The sequence below is a fragment of the Conger conger genome, chromosome 6, assembly GCF_963514075.1.
Source record: "Conger conger chromosome 6, fConCon1.1, whole genome shotgun sequence".
Classification (NCBI taxonomy): domain Eukaryota; kingdom Metazoa; phylum Chordata; class Actinopteri; order Anguilliformes; family Congridae; genus Conger; species Conger conger.
In genome coordinates, this window is record NC_083765.1 from 57813411 (window position 1) to 57828905 (window position 15495).

The 15495-nt window shown below is 43.1% G+C and overlaps 1 protein-coding gene across 1 annotated transcript in view; it reads left to right on the forward strand.

The window, feature by feature from the left end:
- The first annotated feature begins 1608 nt into the window (after positions 1–1608).
- The window catches only part of LOC133131612 (SH3 and multiple ankyrin repeat domains protein 2-like), a 153127-nt gene continuing 139240 nt past the window's right edge, over positions 1609–15495 (forward strand). Inside the window, exons 1-4 of the mRNA XM_061246984.1 lie at positions 1609–1812; positions 6996–7199; positions 7642–7713; positions 11550–11658. Coding sequence (XP_061102968.1) covers positions 1609–1812; positions 6996–7199; positions 7642–7713; positions 11550–11658 — 589 coding nt within the window. The remainder of the gene's footprint in view (positions 1813–6995; positions 7200–7641; positions 7714–11549; positions 11659–15495) is intronic.

Genomic DNA, 15495 nt, shown 5'->3' on the forward strand with positions numbered 1-15495 from the left:
CAACAGTTGTATGCAGAAGAGCATCTCAAATGTCTTAAGTGGATAGGGTACAGCAGCAGAAGACCAAAAAAAAAGTCTAGCAAATACCTGATAAAGTGCTCACTGGGTGTATAGCATAGATTGAACATCAGCATACGAGTGGTAATATTTTCAATTTACTGTCAAACATGAATGGAGTCCAATGGGAAAATAGGCTTTTCGAGCGGAAATATAGGAATCACAAGGGGCCCGTCTTCATATCACTTGGTGAACTAATGGCTGGAAAGCTGGCCCCTTGTATACGGAGAGAGCTCTACCACTACGACCCTGATGCTAACCTAACATGATTCAGAAAAAGACACACAATCGCCAGAGTTCTGACATCTCTGCAGCTTCGTGCCTGGCGATGGAGAGGCCCCGTCTAACCCTGGTACAGCCATCCCATGTTCTCCCAGGGCGCTGCTGTCATGCTACGCCTATTTTAGTGGAAACCGTGGAGACCATTATGGGTTCCTCCGAGTACTAATGTTTTCCCACACCAGTTCCCCGCAGCCAAGTCATTCCTGCCATAAGTGTGCAGGACTAATTTAGCATCTGCCTGTTGGGTGGACATGAATAAATATGAGCATGAGTAGTATTTTGGAAGTGAGAACTCTCTCTTTCTAGGATGGGTCCTGGAAGGAATATGCAGGGTTTGTACTTATCTTAGTTTCTTTTTTTTTTTGCTATAACACATCCCCTGGCCAGACAGTTACCCTGTATAACCCGTTTTCTACTGATGACTCTGCAGTGATGAGTATGCAGTGTAGTGGTAATTGAGAATACGACCCAGCTGTTCACCAGTTGACCAACCTATATAGTCATCCACTACACCAGTAGCCACCAGCTTACTCTCCCAGCTGAACCAGCTTTGGCCAGCTTCATCAAGCTAGCGACCAAATTTGACCAGCCACCGACCAGCTGGAAGTGTTGAAAACACAGCTGAAACCAGCTTAGAATCCCAGCCGGAAATTTCCGCAGGGATGTGACACAGTGCTATTCTACTCCTGTTATTCTGGCGCCTAGAAGGATATTCTTTGTGAACAAGCATAGAGAAAAGCAGTTTGCTAGGTTTTGATTGACATCCAAAAGGCTTTTTTTAAGTCTTGTCTACAATGGTCTCTGCTGGAGGAGGCAATCATATCAAGCAGGCATTTCTTTGGAAAGATATAATGACCCTTTGACTCAGTATTATAGATGGCCAATAAGCTCTTTTGTGTCTGTACTGTACAGTGCTTTTCTGAAGTTTGCTGCCTCAATGACAGTATTAAATGAGAAATCCCAAACCTTTTTCCATCTTTGCGTTAGTCGTTGACTGAGGAAAATTACTTTCAATACGTTCTACTGACGCCAGTAAAAGGTATGTCGATCAGATACGGTATGTCAGTGCACAATACAACAAATCTTTACAAATGTCATGGAATTAATACCACAAAATGGATCCAGGATTTCCTGTCTGCTTTCCTCTCATGTTCTGTTAGCTAGCTCAGTATTTCCTTTTTTTTACTATTTGACAAACTGAGGTCTTTTGGCATTTTTTCTAAAATATGTCCCGTTTCCTTGCAGCTGAAGTTGGCCGCGCCGCTGAATATGCCCCGGAGCCCCACGTCCAGCGAGGATGAGATGGCCCAGAGTTTCTCCGACTACTCCATGGAATCAGAGTCCGACAGCTCCAAAGAGGAGACCATCTACGAGACCATAAACGCCACCACGGAGCGGCCACGCAGGAGGATGGAGGACATCCAGAGCAACACCCTGGTCATCCGCGTGGTCATTCCTGACCTGCAGCAGACCGTGAGCGCGGACCGCCGCACTTGCCTGTGTTTTCTCCCGCACGTGTCCCCACACACGTGTTTTCCCTCACACTCATCCCCACACACGTGTCAACCCCCGCCCCCCCCCCCCCCCCAATGCCATTTCGTCTCTGGAGATTTAATGTGCCTGTATGAATGGCTTTTTTCTCTACCTGTCTAATGGGTGTTGACGCATAGGTCTGATGCGAAGTATCACAGAGGGAAAGCAATTTTCAGAATTGATTAGAAAAGCTATATTGTTTGATTTTGCGAAATGGGCTGGATTAGAACTTGTTAACAATGGTTGTGTTTGTACTTGTTTTCATTGTCAGTTTATTGTAAGTGGACTGTTTGTCCTTGCGGCGTGCTATTTTGCTTGGGTTGTATTTAATGGTGGGCGTGAGGCTACCCTGTAGTATGAAATCATCAGAAGTTGTTTAATGATTGTGGAGTTGGTGGGAGGTTCAGAGAGATTATTTTAATGGTGTGATGGATGATACCCCGCGATGTACAACAGGGGCCTGTATCACGAAGCAGGATTACTGATTTAGCTGGATTTCTGCACTGAGGCCTGGACGCCCCCATGTCCTGAAGTAAAAAGAGCTCTTTTACTGGGTTTTACTCAGTGCAGTTATCCAGCTAACAGAGTAATCCTTCTTTGCGATATATACTTTTTTATCCTCTGCCTGTCCTGAGGGTGTTTATGTAGATGTCTGATCCATCACAGAGGAAAAGAGAAGATTAGTTGGAACTTTTGTTAAGTTTGTTGTTTGTCTATGTGTTTTCATTTTCCTTCTGTAGTGCTTTGTGTTTCGCTTCAGTGGATAAAAGCGCCCCTGTGTTGTGCTAATGAGTGTTGTGCTGCCTTTCATTTTCTTGTGTTAATGGTGGGTGTGAGGTTAGCCTTGTGGTTTGTATGTGACGGAGACACTGTGCATGGGGTTGATAGGGGGCTTCAGAGAGGTTGTGTGTGTGTGTGTGTGTGTGTGTGTGTGAGAGAGAGCGAGAGAGAGAGAAAGCTCGACTGCCTTGGTGTCAGGAGGTAAGGGTGACAAGTGAAGGAAGCCTTTCTTCTTTGCTTTGCGTCTTAGTCTGCCTTTCCAAGTTTGGTTATTAGTGGTTGTTACAGTTAAAACACGGCATCAGATATTGCATTCTTACCATGCACTGTATGTGTCATCATGGAAAATTGGACAGTCACAGGAATCATTCAAATGTAACTCCTAGTCTGATTTCTGGTCACACTTGGGTCAAACATTTGAGTTTAATAATGATAAAATAACAACAAAATGTAGTCTACAGACAATAAAAAAAAAATATATATATATATATATATATATATATATATATATATATATGTATAAATATATATACATTTTCATCAATATTCAGGACAAAATTTCCGCTTTCATGCATTTTGTTTGCTTGAGTTTCATTTAAAATGTTCAGGTGTCTGTTCTCTTTCTGTATCCCCTAGAGTTCAAGCTTCCCATATGCATATTTGACCCAGGACCTTTCCTCGTCTGGTTTATTCTCAAAATCTTTTATTTTACAATATAACTGGATGAAGAATGTCTCCTGTAGTTCAAGTGGGTGTCAGACAGAACACAGCTAAAGGCTGGTTTCTGGTCAAACACATGAGGTAGCTGTTCTTCCTTGCTTCATGTGTTTCACAGAAGCAGAAGTGTACATTTATTTTGTGGGGTCGTGATGGGGTCATATGAAAGACCCCCCCAGTAAATCTCACACAAAAGAAAAAAAGGAAAATACATGGTCATACAGCCCAAAAATACATTTCTGTCTCATTTGCTAACTAGGGCAGCCAATCTGGTGAGTGAGAAGCCCCCATCCTCAGTAGCAGCAGGGGTGTGAGTAATCCTCCCTTTGGACAAAGTCGTTGGGTTAAAGGGGAAGTTCAGAACATTCCCTGGGCCGTACAGTATTAAGGAAGGCACACTCAGCCAAGGCTATGGGAGTAATTATTTTTGTGTAATTATTTGCAATGGCTTTGAAGCATTTTCCATGCTGCTTTTGCGCACCAATCAGCAATTCAGCTGCAAATCCTATTTTGATGTTCTTCCACAAAAAAGCACCCCCGAGTCACTTTCATTCTTTTCTCTGCTGTCCAATCACATCAAAATAGAGGCGGGGTTTGATTTTGTTTTTGTTCCATTGTAAACAAAGATGGAGGAGGAATTGGTTGCACAGTTCACAGCGTTTCGGCCCATCGTTGGACAATTTCACAAAAGTTGTTTCGGCTCGCACTTTCCAAAATAGCAAAAGCGAGTATCCGGTACGAGAGAAATTAGGTAAAATCAGTTTGCTAATGCTGTTAATATCAAAGTGATTGACAGGAGCATAATGTGGTTGCCTAGTGACAGCAGAAAATACATGTCCAGTGCTTTTTGCAGAGAATCAAACACGTAGCGCGCCTCGCTTTTTCAAGCCGATAAATGTGTTTGGCGGAATCGCCCCCTAAGACGTGTTGATCTCCTGTTTTCCCTGCCCTCTGTCAGGGTCACCTTAAGGTTACGAGAGTTAGCGTCTGGCTAACCTGCAGGTCTGTGAGCTGCAGTATGCCGGCCTGAAGGGCCATTTACCCAGTGAACTGTCTCTTCTACCCCTAGTCAGAGTTAGAGCAATGCAGGCATATACACTGGGTCAAATGCATAACTGTCTGGTGTATTGGAATCTATAAAACACTCTTAAAAAGTGCAAACCCCACCTTTTGGTCCTCTTTGTTGGCTTTGAATCGTGTTGGTTACGTGTTGGACCCAGGTCTGGTGTACCCTGGGCTGAAGTGTGAGTGGTGGGTGGCCCTGACCAGCCAGAAACTGCCCAGTGTTGCAGAATCCCAACACCCTGCCCACCAGTGAGCATCCCAACACCCTGCCCAGCAGTGTGACAGCTTCCCAACACCCTGCCCAGCAGTGAGCTTCCCAACACCCTGCCCAGCAGTGAGGCAGCTTCCCAACACCCTGCCCACCAGTGTGCTTCCCAACACCCTGCCCAGCAGTGAGGCAGCTTCCCAACACCCTGCCCAGCAGTGAGCTTCCCAACACCCTGCCCAGCATTGAGCTTCCCAACACCCTGCCCAGCAGTGAGGCAGCTTCCCAACACCCTGCCCAGCAGTGTGACAGCTTCCCAACACCCTGCCCAGCAGTGTTCCTCCCAACACCCTGCCCAGCATTGAGCTTCCCAACACCCTGCCCAGCAGTGAGGCAGCTTCCCAACACCCTGCCCAGCAGTGAGACAGCTTCCCAACACCCTGCCCAGCAGTGAGGCAGCATCCCAACACCCTGCCCAGCAGTGAGCTTCCCAACACCCTGCCCAGCAGTGAGCTTCCCAACACCCTGCCCAGCAGTGAGCTTCCCAACACCCTGCCCAGCAGTGAGCTTCCCAACACCCTGCCCAGCAGTGAGCTTCCCAACACCCTGCCCAGCAGTGAGGCAGCTTCCCAACACCCTGCCCAGCAGGCTAGGTCTTCAGCAGGGAGGAAATGCCACCGGCCCCACCCTGCTCTGCAGACGAGCTGCCTGCTGTCTGCTTTCTGTCCAACACAGGCCATGGAACCAAAGGAAATACTTATTATTGTTGCCTACATGCACTGCTGTATACACACTGTACTACTAGTAACTGGTTTGCTGACCATGGTACTACTACTGCCAACTCGCCTGACCTCTGGGTTATTGTCAAGAGGAAGATGAGAGACACCAGACCCAACAATACAGACGAGCTGAAGGCCGCTATCAAAGCAACCTGGGCTTCATAACACCTCAGCAGTGCCACAGGCTGATTGCCTCCATGCCACGCCGCATTGATGCAGTAATTTGTGCAAAAGGAGCCCCGACCAAGTATTGAGTGCATAAATGAACATACTTTTCAGAAGGTCGACATTTCTGTATTATAAATCCTTTTTCGTAATCATCAAGATTAAAACAAAAAGAGGTTTTAAATATTTCACTTTATGTGTAATGAATCTAGAATATATGAAAGTTTCACTTTCATTAAATTATATTATTTATGTTTTTCCTCGATAGACAAATGTTTTGATGCACCTGTATAGCAAAAGAAAAATTAATCTTAAAAGATTAAAACCTTGACAGACTACTGAGTAGGAAATGGAATGCAATTCACTGAAAAAAGAAATAAATAATGTATATACAATATTGCAGAGGACGAAGTGATTTATAACTTTATATACTTTTTGTTTTTCAAGCTAAGTTGTATGGAAATTAATAGTTTGATATTTGAATTGGATTTGTTCACTGTTCTTTGAAAATGGGGTAGCTGTGGCAACAGAAACCCCAGCTGCCTGAGTTTGATGTACTTATGATAAGAGCAGACTGCCATGGAGAATGCAATCTATGTGGAGGGCACTCAGAAAGCCTTCATTTCTTACAGTGAAAGTGTATACACAGCTGAATATGCTATTATCTACTATTATTTATACTGTATGTATGTCTGACGCTTAAAATACACATTGATTTTGACTTTTCATTCAACTGATAGAGGATTGTACTTAAAGTGTGAAATATGCACAGTCTAAGCAGTAAGGCTAATTGCACAGCTAGTGAGTACATCTAAATAGGCATAGTTAATCATGTTAACAATAAGCCATGAATTGAATATTTGAAACACTGTACTTTACAACTGCAATGTAGCAAGGAAATGCAAAGTACATTTTCATTGGAGCTTGTCAGGGAAGTGTTATGGCAAATCAAATACAGAATTCATCATATTATTGGAGTTCATGTGCAACCCCACAGACATGCAGCATTCTGGGATTGTTTGAAACCACATTTCTTTTTATAACCTTAACATAAGCATCCAACATTGCACAAAGATAATTAGAAATAGTATAATCCACTCATAATGGTCTTAGCTAGCTGTGTGTTTGTGTGTTTTCACATCAATAATCTACCTTCCTGCAGATGACCACTGGCTGCTCCTATGAGCCCTGAAAGCCAATTTTCTTTTTATTATTCTTTGCAGAAAAAACAATTGGTAGCTATTAAAATGTATAATTGCGCATTTAGAAACATGGGCGAGCCCCAAACCTGCACATAATGACTACATCCTCGCCAGACCGAGGCCAGACCGAGGCCGCTGTGCGAGCGCTTCGTCTGGGTGCCTCTTCCTGCCAGAAAGCCAAGCTTTTAACCTTCTCTCTGTTTTGAACAGAAATGCATGAGGTTGAACCCCGACGCCACCATATGGGTTGCCAAGCAACGGATCCTGTGCACGCTGAACCAGAGCCTTAAAGACGTGCTGAACTATGGGCTCTTCCAGCCCGCCGGGAACGGCAGGGACGGCAAGTTTCTTGACGAGGAGCGTCTCCTGAGAGAGTACCCACAACCCATCAGCAAAGGGGTCCCAACACTCGAGGTGCAGTGCACCTGCTCCTCACACTGCACACGTTTCAAAGACTGCTCACACTCTCAGAAACAAAGTGATGGTTGAGACTGTATATTGTTCTTCTTCAAGGATTACATTTCCCAAATGTACCCTATTTGTACCCAAGTACAAGAGTACAGTAATGTTCTCTTTGAGCACAGATAAGTATTCTCAAGCAAATAAGGTACAAATTATTTATATATTGCTGGCTACATATATACCTATAGGGTACCAGCCCTATAAGCATTTGTACCTTTTTGGTTACTTTTCGTACCTTTATTTCTGAGAGTGCACCCATTCCTTTAAATGTTGGTTTTAAATGTTTTTATTGTTTTTTTTAGTTGAGTTCTGGCAATATACAGTGATAATATATAAAGTTACCATTACCATATTCTTCAGTGAAGTACATGTCCTTCTTTGTTTCATTCTGCAGTTTCGCTACAAGAGCAGACTTTACAAGCAGCCAAACATCGACGAGAAACAGATTGCCAAACTTCACACAAAGGTTGGTTTGCTGGGAAGCCCATATGAATGTTTATGCTATCATTTGAACATCCTATTGCCCAAATGTATTCCTCCAGACAACTCTTTAATCACACAGGCACAATGAGGAGAACCTGGCTGGTTCTGACTTATCAGTGACGGGTTCATTTTGTAGTCTTGACTGATTGAACATTACAATGCAGAGAATATGTGGATGCAGAACAGGAAAAAACACAAGCCTTGTACTAGCTAGGTCATTACTACACCAACTGACCTTCTCTGATTAGTTTAATCAAAGACATAGCATGCAGGACTGCTCATATGCCTTATCGGATATGTTTGAAAACTTGTGTTAACTAGAGTATTTTGTAAGTTGACGGGTTTTATGTAGATGTGACTGCTGGTCTTTTGTTTTAGTAAAAACATTGCATCACCTAGTTTTCATGTCAGTTTGATTGAACATCCCTGGACATATGGGCTGTGTTTGGCGCTGCAGGGAACTTGTCAATGCCAATCTTATCTTGTTACATCTTCTTATTCTTCATTTCTTTTGTGTCTTGTCTTTCCATCAGCCATTCAGGCGCATTTCACTATTTTGTGCATTTTTACATTTTACATTTTTGTCATTTGGCTGACACTTTTATCCAAAGCGACTTACAGTTGATTTAGACCAAGCAGGAGACAGTCCTCCCCTGGAGCTGGAGGGTTAAGGGCCTTGCTGAAGGGCCCAATGGCTTATTGTGGCTACACCGGGGATCGAACCGCCAACCTCGCGGGTCCCAGTCATGAACCTTAACCACTACACTACTGGCTGCACCTTGAGAGAGTACCCACAACCCATCAGCAAAGCATCACATGTGTGCTTATGCATTGAAACTGGAAAATGAAGCTACCCCTCACAGACTGTATCCATTGATGCCACCTGTCCATTGTCCTTGCAAGTTTTGCCACCAGCCCATAGATGTCTGTGGCTGTCACTTCTCTCTATGGCCAGGACAGGCCTGAGCAGAGGGACGTCCTCTTTCAGGCACGGTCCTCATGAACACAAGGTCCTCACAAGGCCAGTGGGGCACGCAGCTGACAGCTTTGCCCACACGTGATCACATGTGTATAGAATTACAGTCTCTTTCACATGAGGTCTTGCACTGCAATTTAAGCCTGCCATTTAAGATCCCACTTATCACACAGAGTAGGGGGGTTCCTTGTTGTTCTGGCCGAATTCCAAAATGTTCAGTGTGCAATACTCAGTATGCCTGGCTAACTGGGGCATCCCCCGTCCTCATTGGATGGATTATCCTTCTCCCCTTCATATGTGTTGTGATAGAGAACCCGTAACCCCGCCCCCAAGTTATATAATAAGAATTCGGGCTGCTGCACGATAATATATGCAATATGCGTTAACGCATATTCATCATTAAGTCATATTAATGATAATAACAATAAATAAACAAATATTGAAGTGTGCACTGTTCTAATGTCTCCTTTAGGTACACTGCAAACATACACTCCAGACAATAAATAGCCTATGCCTATTATTGAATAATAATAAATAAAGAAAACATTATTTTTAACATGCTTTTATTGAACAAATTGCACATGAATAGCCAGTCAATTTAACAGAACATGAATTTAAATAAACACTATTAATTGCTGTTCATGCAGTCTTTTGCGATGTGATTATCTTACATGTTCATATCTCGATGATGATAAATATATGATACATCGTGCAAACACATCAAGTCACACAATGCTTCTTTATTTGAATCTTTAGTGTGGCTAACTCAAAGAAGTTAGTGTTTGACATGGGTTTAGGATCTGTACCTTTGCTTTTGACCAGTATAAGAGGCTGGGTCTTGTATCAGAGATTTATGTAAGTTGTTTCGACGTCTCTCTGGCAGCCTCAGAGAGGAAATGGTAGCAGGCATCTCAGAACGCCCAGCCTGGAAACAGCTGACATTTCTGGGTTGAAGCCTCTCCTTGGCCCTGGTCTCTCCATCTTTGCTGCATAATGTCTCATCTCTCATTCCTGGTCTTTCTTTGGATTGAGCTGATAAAGTTATCTTTTTTATTGAAAACAGAGGAAGTACAATACGGCCTACACTAGGCTTTTCCATGATAAAGCTATTGAAGGGATTCCCCTTAGATTTCAGTGTCATATCAACATGTGTCTGTGATGGCATGAGTTGTAATTCATTGTACGAAATGGTTTAGGGATTTCATGTTTACAGGTCAAATTTTACCATCTCCAAGGACATTAGACTGGTGGCAAACACACAAATTCCCCGAAGACGGAAATAACACGGCGTGAAATAACAAGGTCCCAAATCCACTTCATAGTCTGTAATTGATTTAAATTAAGCTTGTGCAACAGACTTGAATTGCTGGGTGAATTATTGAGGAGCTGGGCTGCACCTGCAGCCTTAACCTGAAGATTATCCAGGAACTATCAGTAATCAGGCCAGGCGACTTACCGCTTGTGACGCCATCTTCCTAATCTTAACCGTCTAATGATGTTAATTGAGGGTTAGAACCGTGTAGGTCGAAGAAGCACCTGTGCTAGGAGCACGTCCTATCCTTCACCAGAACTGCTGCTTGACAGTGATACGAGCAGGACCCCATCAGCACTCTGACCCACTGACCGGGGTTGGAAATGAACACCCGCAGTTGAATTGTTGGCTGTTGCGGCTAGGTTTTTTGTATTATTTTAACGAATATATTTTTAATAAACATGTTGAATTTATATGATTGGTTATGGTTACAAGAAATGAACACCCGCATTTGAATTGTTGGCTGTTGCGGCTAGATTTTTAGTATTATTTTAACAAATATATTTTTTATAAACATGTTGAATTTATATGATTGGTTATGGTTACACATTTGAATGTTACACGTTGAAATTGCAGACTTTGACCCTTTGACCTTTGACTTTGACTGAACAGTGAGCTCCTCATGGATATAGTGGAGGGGCAGAGACTTTTAATGTTGATGCTGATGTCTGTCTCTAAGTCAGAGGAGGAGTGGAGCTCACTGTGTGTTGCTGCTACATGATAGCTGAAAGAAGTGTTGTTCGCTCTGTAAATTAAAGAGGCCGTCTTAGCTCAAATTCCTTGGTTCACACACAATACAATTATGTTGTGGGTTTGTGTTTGTCATTCTAATGTTTTTCTGAAGTAGCAGGTAACAATTAGTGATGGCAGGTAGAGATTTTTCATCGACCTGCCACAGTGGCTGGTGGCAAAAAAAAATTATTTCACAACCTGGCCCTTACTAAACAGACCTACCGACATGCCTAATGCGCATACAATCGAGATGCGTGTCTTGTGTTAGCATCCCCCACTGCCCCTGAAACGGCAAGCAAATCTGCCGACAGCACAAATCTCACCATGAGAAAGCTTGGTGATGGAGAGGTAAAATTAAAGAATGAAAGAGGACGAGAGGTCTCTCCGGCGGGTGATATTTTGGGCGGGGGGCGAGGGTGTCCTCCCCAGCCTTTCAGCTCGACGGCTCCCCGCCTGGGCCCGGCAGATCGGATATCCTGGAGCGAGCCCGCGTCGTTATCGGGGAGGGAGGTCTGGCGTGCGTCTCCCTCACTCGCAGGGAGGTGGGGGGGGCAGGCTGGAGGCGCTATTGTTCCGTCCGACGTCCCTCCTCCTCCTCCGGCGCTGTCGAGGGAGCTGACCTCCTATCTATTTTTGTCTGGCCTGGAAAGGCGGCGGAACATTTGTCCTAGGAACATAGATCTGGGCTGTCGGAACACAAGCGGAGGGCCGGGGTGGGCGTCAGACCTCACTCGTTTCGTTTCTGGCTCCTCCCTTTTTCTCACTTCTCTTTCCCTCTCCCTCTCGCTCGTTTTTCCAGGCCAACCTGAGGAAGTTCATGGACCACATCCAGCACCTGCAGACGGAGAAGGTCTCCAGGATGCTGGAGAGAGGACTCGACCCGAACTACCATGACTCCGATACCGGGGGTATGCTCACCCCACCGCGACCGCGTGTGGTCACGTTCATGCCCTGCAGTGACACCTACCTGTGCTCTGCAGTAAGAGTACAGCAAATCTGCATGTATAATCCCAATGCAATACACATGTGTACAGTGTGTTAACGTATAATCCTTTAACTGTACACTGCAGTAAGAATACAGCAAATCTGCATGTATAACCACAACGCAATACGCATGTATACAGTGCTATAGCATATAACCCTTTAACTGTAAACTGCAGTAACAATACAGCAAATCTGCATTCATCACCCCAGTGCTTTGGGTTATAGCCTATAGTTATGACTAAATAAGGCCGTCAACTATTTTAAAATACATTTCTCTACCATTCGTAATTCAATTACTAATTTTAAGCAGCAATAGAAAACACAGCAATATATTTTCCTTGCCAAACAAAAATGTTAAACACATTTTGTTAACATGATCAAGCTTGCCAGGATAAATGAACTGCTGTTGTTTTGGGGGGGAAACCGTGGGCCTGCTATTGATTGTGTTCAGTCATTAAATGCATTGTATACTTGTGATTCGGTAAAACAATTTCCAGACAATTAAAAGAATTTAAAGAGTTTTGTTGAGTAAACAAACACATGGACCTCTATGCCTGTAGAGAAAGCTAGCTTCGCAGGTTGAGGTAATAGGATAATGGGTTGTCTGTAAATGTCTCTCCTGAATCTTCATTTTAAATTTCAGTGAATACTGTCATATGCATGAACTCATGAAAACTGATAACAGTAAGCCTGGTGGATTAAAACCTAATACCATGCCCCTCCTTACAACATGTTCTACTGTTCTGCTGGCAAATATTTCCATTGATTCCCAGATCCTCTCTGTAATCTTCTTTGTAGCTATGCCTACTAACGTCTATGGAAATTAACAATATTAATATTATATGAGAGAGCTATGAGCACCTATCTCACGGTTGAAGTGGAACGACTGCAAAATCAATGTATGGTTTTTTAAAATAGAAATCCATTGTCAAACTGCTGCTCCCTGCTGCTCCACACTGTTACCGTATTCATTTGTCCAGCTCCATATGTATCAATCTCCAATATTCACTGTTGCCTAGAGCAGCTCATCTCTCAGCATCTGCGGAGACAAGAAACGACTTGATTTCTGTGAATCTCGACTGTGTGCCTGACCAGACTTCGGCTTGTTTCGTTAATAATAAAAACAACCTCAGAAACAGGAAACCGGACCCTCCCCCCCCCCCCCATCCCCTGCCCTCCCTCTCTCGCTCTCTCTCACTCATGTAGTCACAGTGAACAGACACCTCCATACACATGCACAGATGTCACTTTCATACTGTTCCAGCAAAGGACTCACAACCACTTTTATTTCCTTTGTTCTTTATTGTGTCAGCTATGTGCGAGGTGTCCAAGTTACACTTTTGTTTACTTGATGTTTTTTTGTGTTTAATTAATTTTTGCGTTGACTTACAGCATTTTTTCTGCATTCATTCATTTGCTCATAGCAAAAGAAGAAAAAAACTATGGGATTAGTGTTAGTATTACTGTAGATACTATGCTTTCAGAACCCACGCTTTCTCCTGTCTCAATATACGGTATTTCATCTACACGTCAGTATAGCTATGACAGATGTGGTATAAGAAGCGGCACTTTTCAATATTAATGCTGCGTTGAGGCAGGCGACAGGGCGGTAGAATAGAATATAGTCCCCTTGTCTCTCCTGCCTCCTCCTCTCTCTCCCTCTTTTGTGCTCGCTTGTGAAAGAGGGATGTAAAATGGATTCATTTTCCCTAATACGTAAGTGGTTTTGCAAGTGCACAGCTGCTGACAGCTTAATTTTAATGTAGTAAAGCAAGATGTAGGCCTAGCAATAGTTTTATCTGTCTGCTCCAAAAATCCTAGCTCTGCAGAATGCGGTCCACTTCCAGAGTGGGCAGCTCCAGACACCTTTATCATTTCAGCATTCGTAATTTCATAACAGATCAGATCGGACTACTGATGATAATTGCATCTAATTTTGGCTGAAGATGATATATTACAGTGAAAAAATACCCTGATTTTTTTTTCTTGCTCTGCACGTGCTTCAATCTCTTCCACGCATTGTTAATTAGTGTAATTAGTTAAAGATAACAGTTTGGTGGTTATTTAAAATGCGGAAATGGGCATGTGCGTTTCATGGCTTTAATTACTGTACATCATATAATGAAATCTTCCTGCTTCATGTGAAGGGGTTACAGATTAGTCGGTGAAATCTGATTTTGCTTTCTGTGAATTCCTTCCACCCACAGCCCTAGTGAGGCTTTTGTGGTAAATATTATCCTCCAATGTTTTATATAAAAAATTAAAAGCTCATCATCATTTATTAAGTGGTAAAGGCAGAAAGAATCATGCTATTAAAAAGCAGAAACTATGGTGAATTGGTAATGTACAGTATTTATTTTTTGTAGTTATGAAAAATACTACACTTAGTACACTTTATTGTAATTTCCATGACATAACATATGCATATGTGTTCGTACTTTGTTTTAATTCCTTGTGAATTAACAATATGAAATGACAAAAAAATCATAGTTTCATTACCTTAAAGTTAATGAATTACTGCTGTAAACACGCCTGTTTTGTTGTTCAGTCAATGTGAAACACGACAAGCAATTAAATCCCTGAACGGCTCAACATTAGTCGTGAGATTTGACTTAGATGCAGTTTTTATTGTTCTCAACACAAGCAGTTTTTTTAATGCACTTATGTGAATGCCAATCTCACTGAACCGTGAAGACGAGAAAAAAACTAAAACATTAATTCAATTGAAAGTCAGTTTGAAAAAAAGAAATGATTAAATCGACGCCACTTTTAATTTCTTTAAAGCTGCAAGACAGCAAGACAGGCTTAAAAAGGCTTGTTTTGCATAATCGGTGCAGAGGCAGGCTCCGGCATTAGCATTAGCATTAGCATTAGCGCACACAGGACTCCGTTTTCCGATTGGAAGCAGGCAGGATTGAGGAGAGCTAGCATTTCCTCAGTGGCGTACGCCCCTGGCGCTGTTTCGACAGGGCCACCTCCACTCGCTGGCTCAACAGAGACGGACACTAAATGAGCCGTACTGAGGCCTCAATTTCCTGCTGCTCTGCCAACACCACTTATACAATTCGCCTGAGCCTGCAGAGACCCCCCTCCCCCCCTCCTCCATCACGTAACAACCGCTGCACCTACGTTGTCTTTCCAGTGTTACTACGATCTCTCTTTGCTCAGTTACCAGCGTGACTTTCCTGGCTCGCCTTAGCAACTCCCTGCTCTAAAAAACGGAGGAGATTCATGTGTGGGATGAATCTATTTTCTTTTTTGCTTTGAGTTCAGGAGTTCAGTTTTCATTTATAGTATTGTGCACTCAGAAAAAAAAGGGTTCTTCGGCTTGTCTTCATCGAGGAACCCTTTATATTTCTTTAAGTATGGAAGCTCTTAGACAAAGAGTCATTTTGCACGACAAAGAACCCTTGAACTAGCTATAATAGGGTTCTTCTATGGAATCACAGGGTTCTTTTGGAACTTTTTTTTTGAGAGGGTACTTATCAATCACACATGTTGTAAAGCATTTCTGATTATCTCCATATTTGATTGCTAATCAAGCTAAGCCTGAGGACCAGAGAAGTCCAAGGGTCAGAAAGTAAAAGTCCTGCCGTGTGTTTCTTCCACACATAAGTTCTACCTCCTGGATGAAGAATTGCGCTGATTAGCACATCCAGGCGAATGGAACAAAATACTGGGGAGGATTTTTACTTTCTAAACCCAGATTCAGCTCTGCTGAGGGGCTGAATCTGAGCGAATTCCGAGCATTTACATTTTCA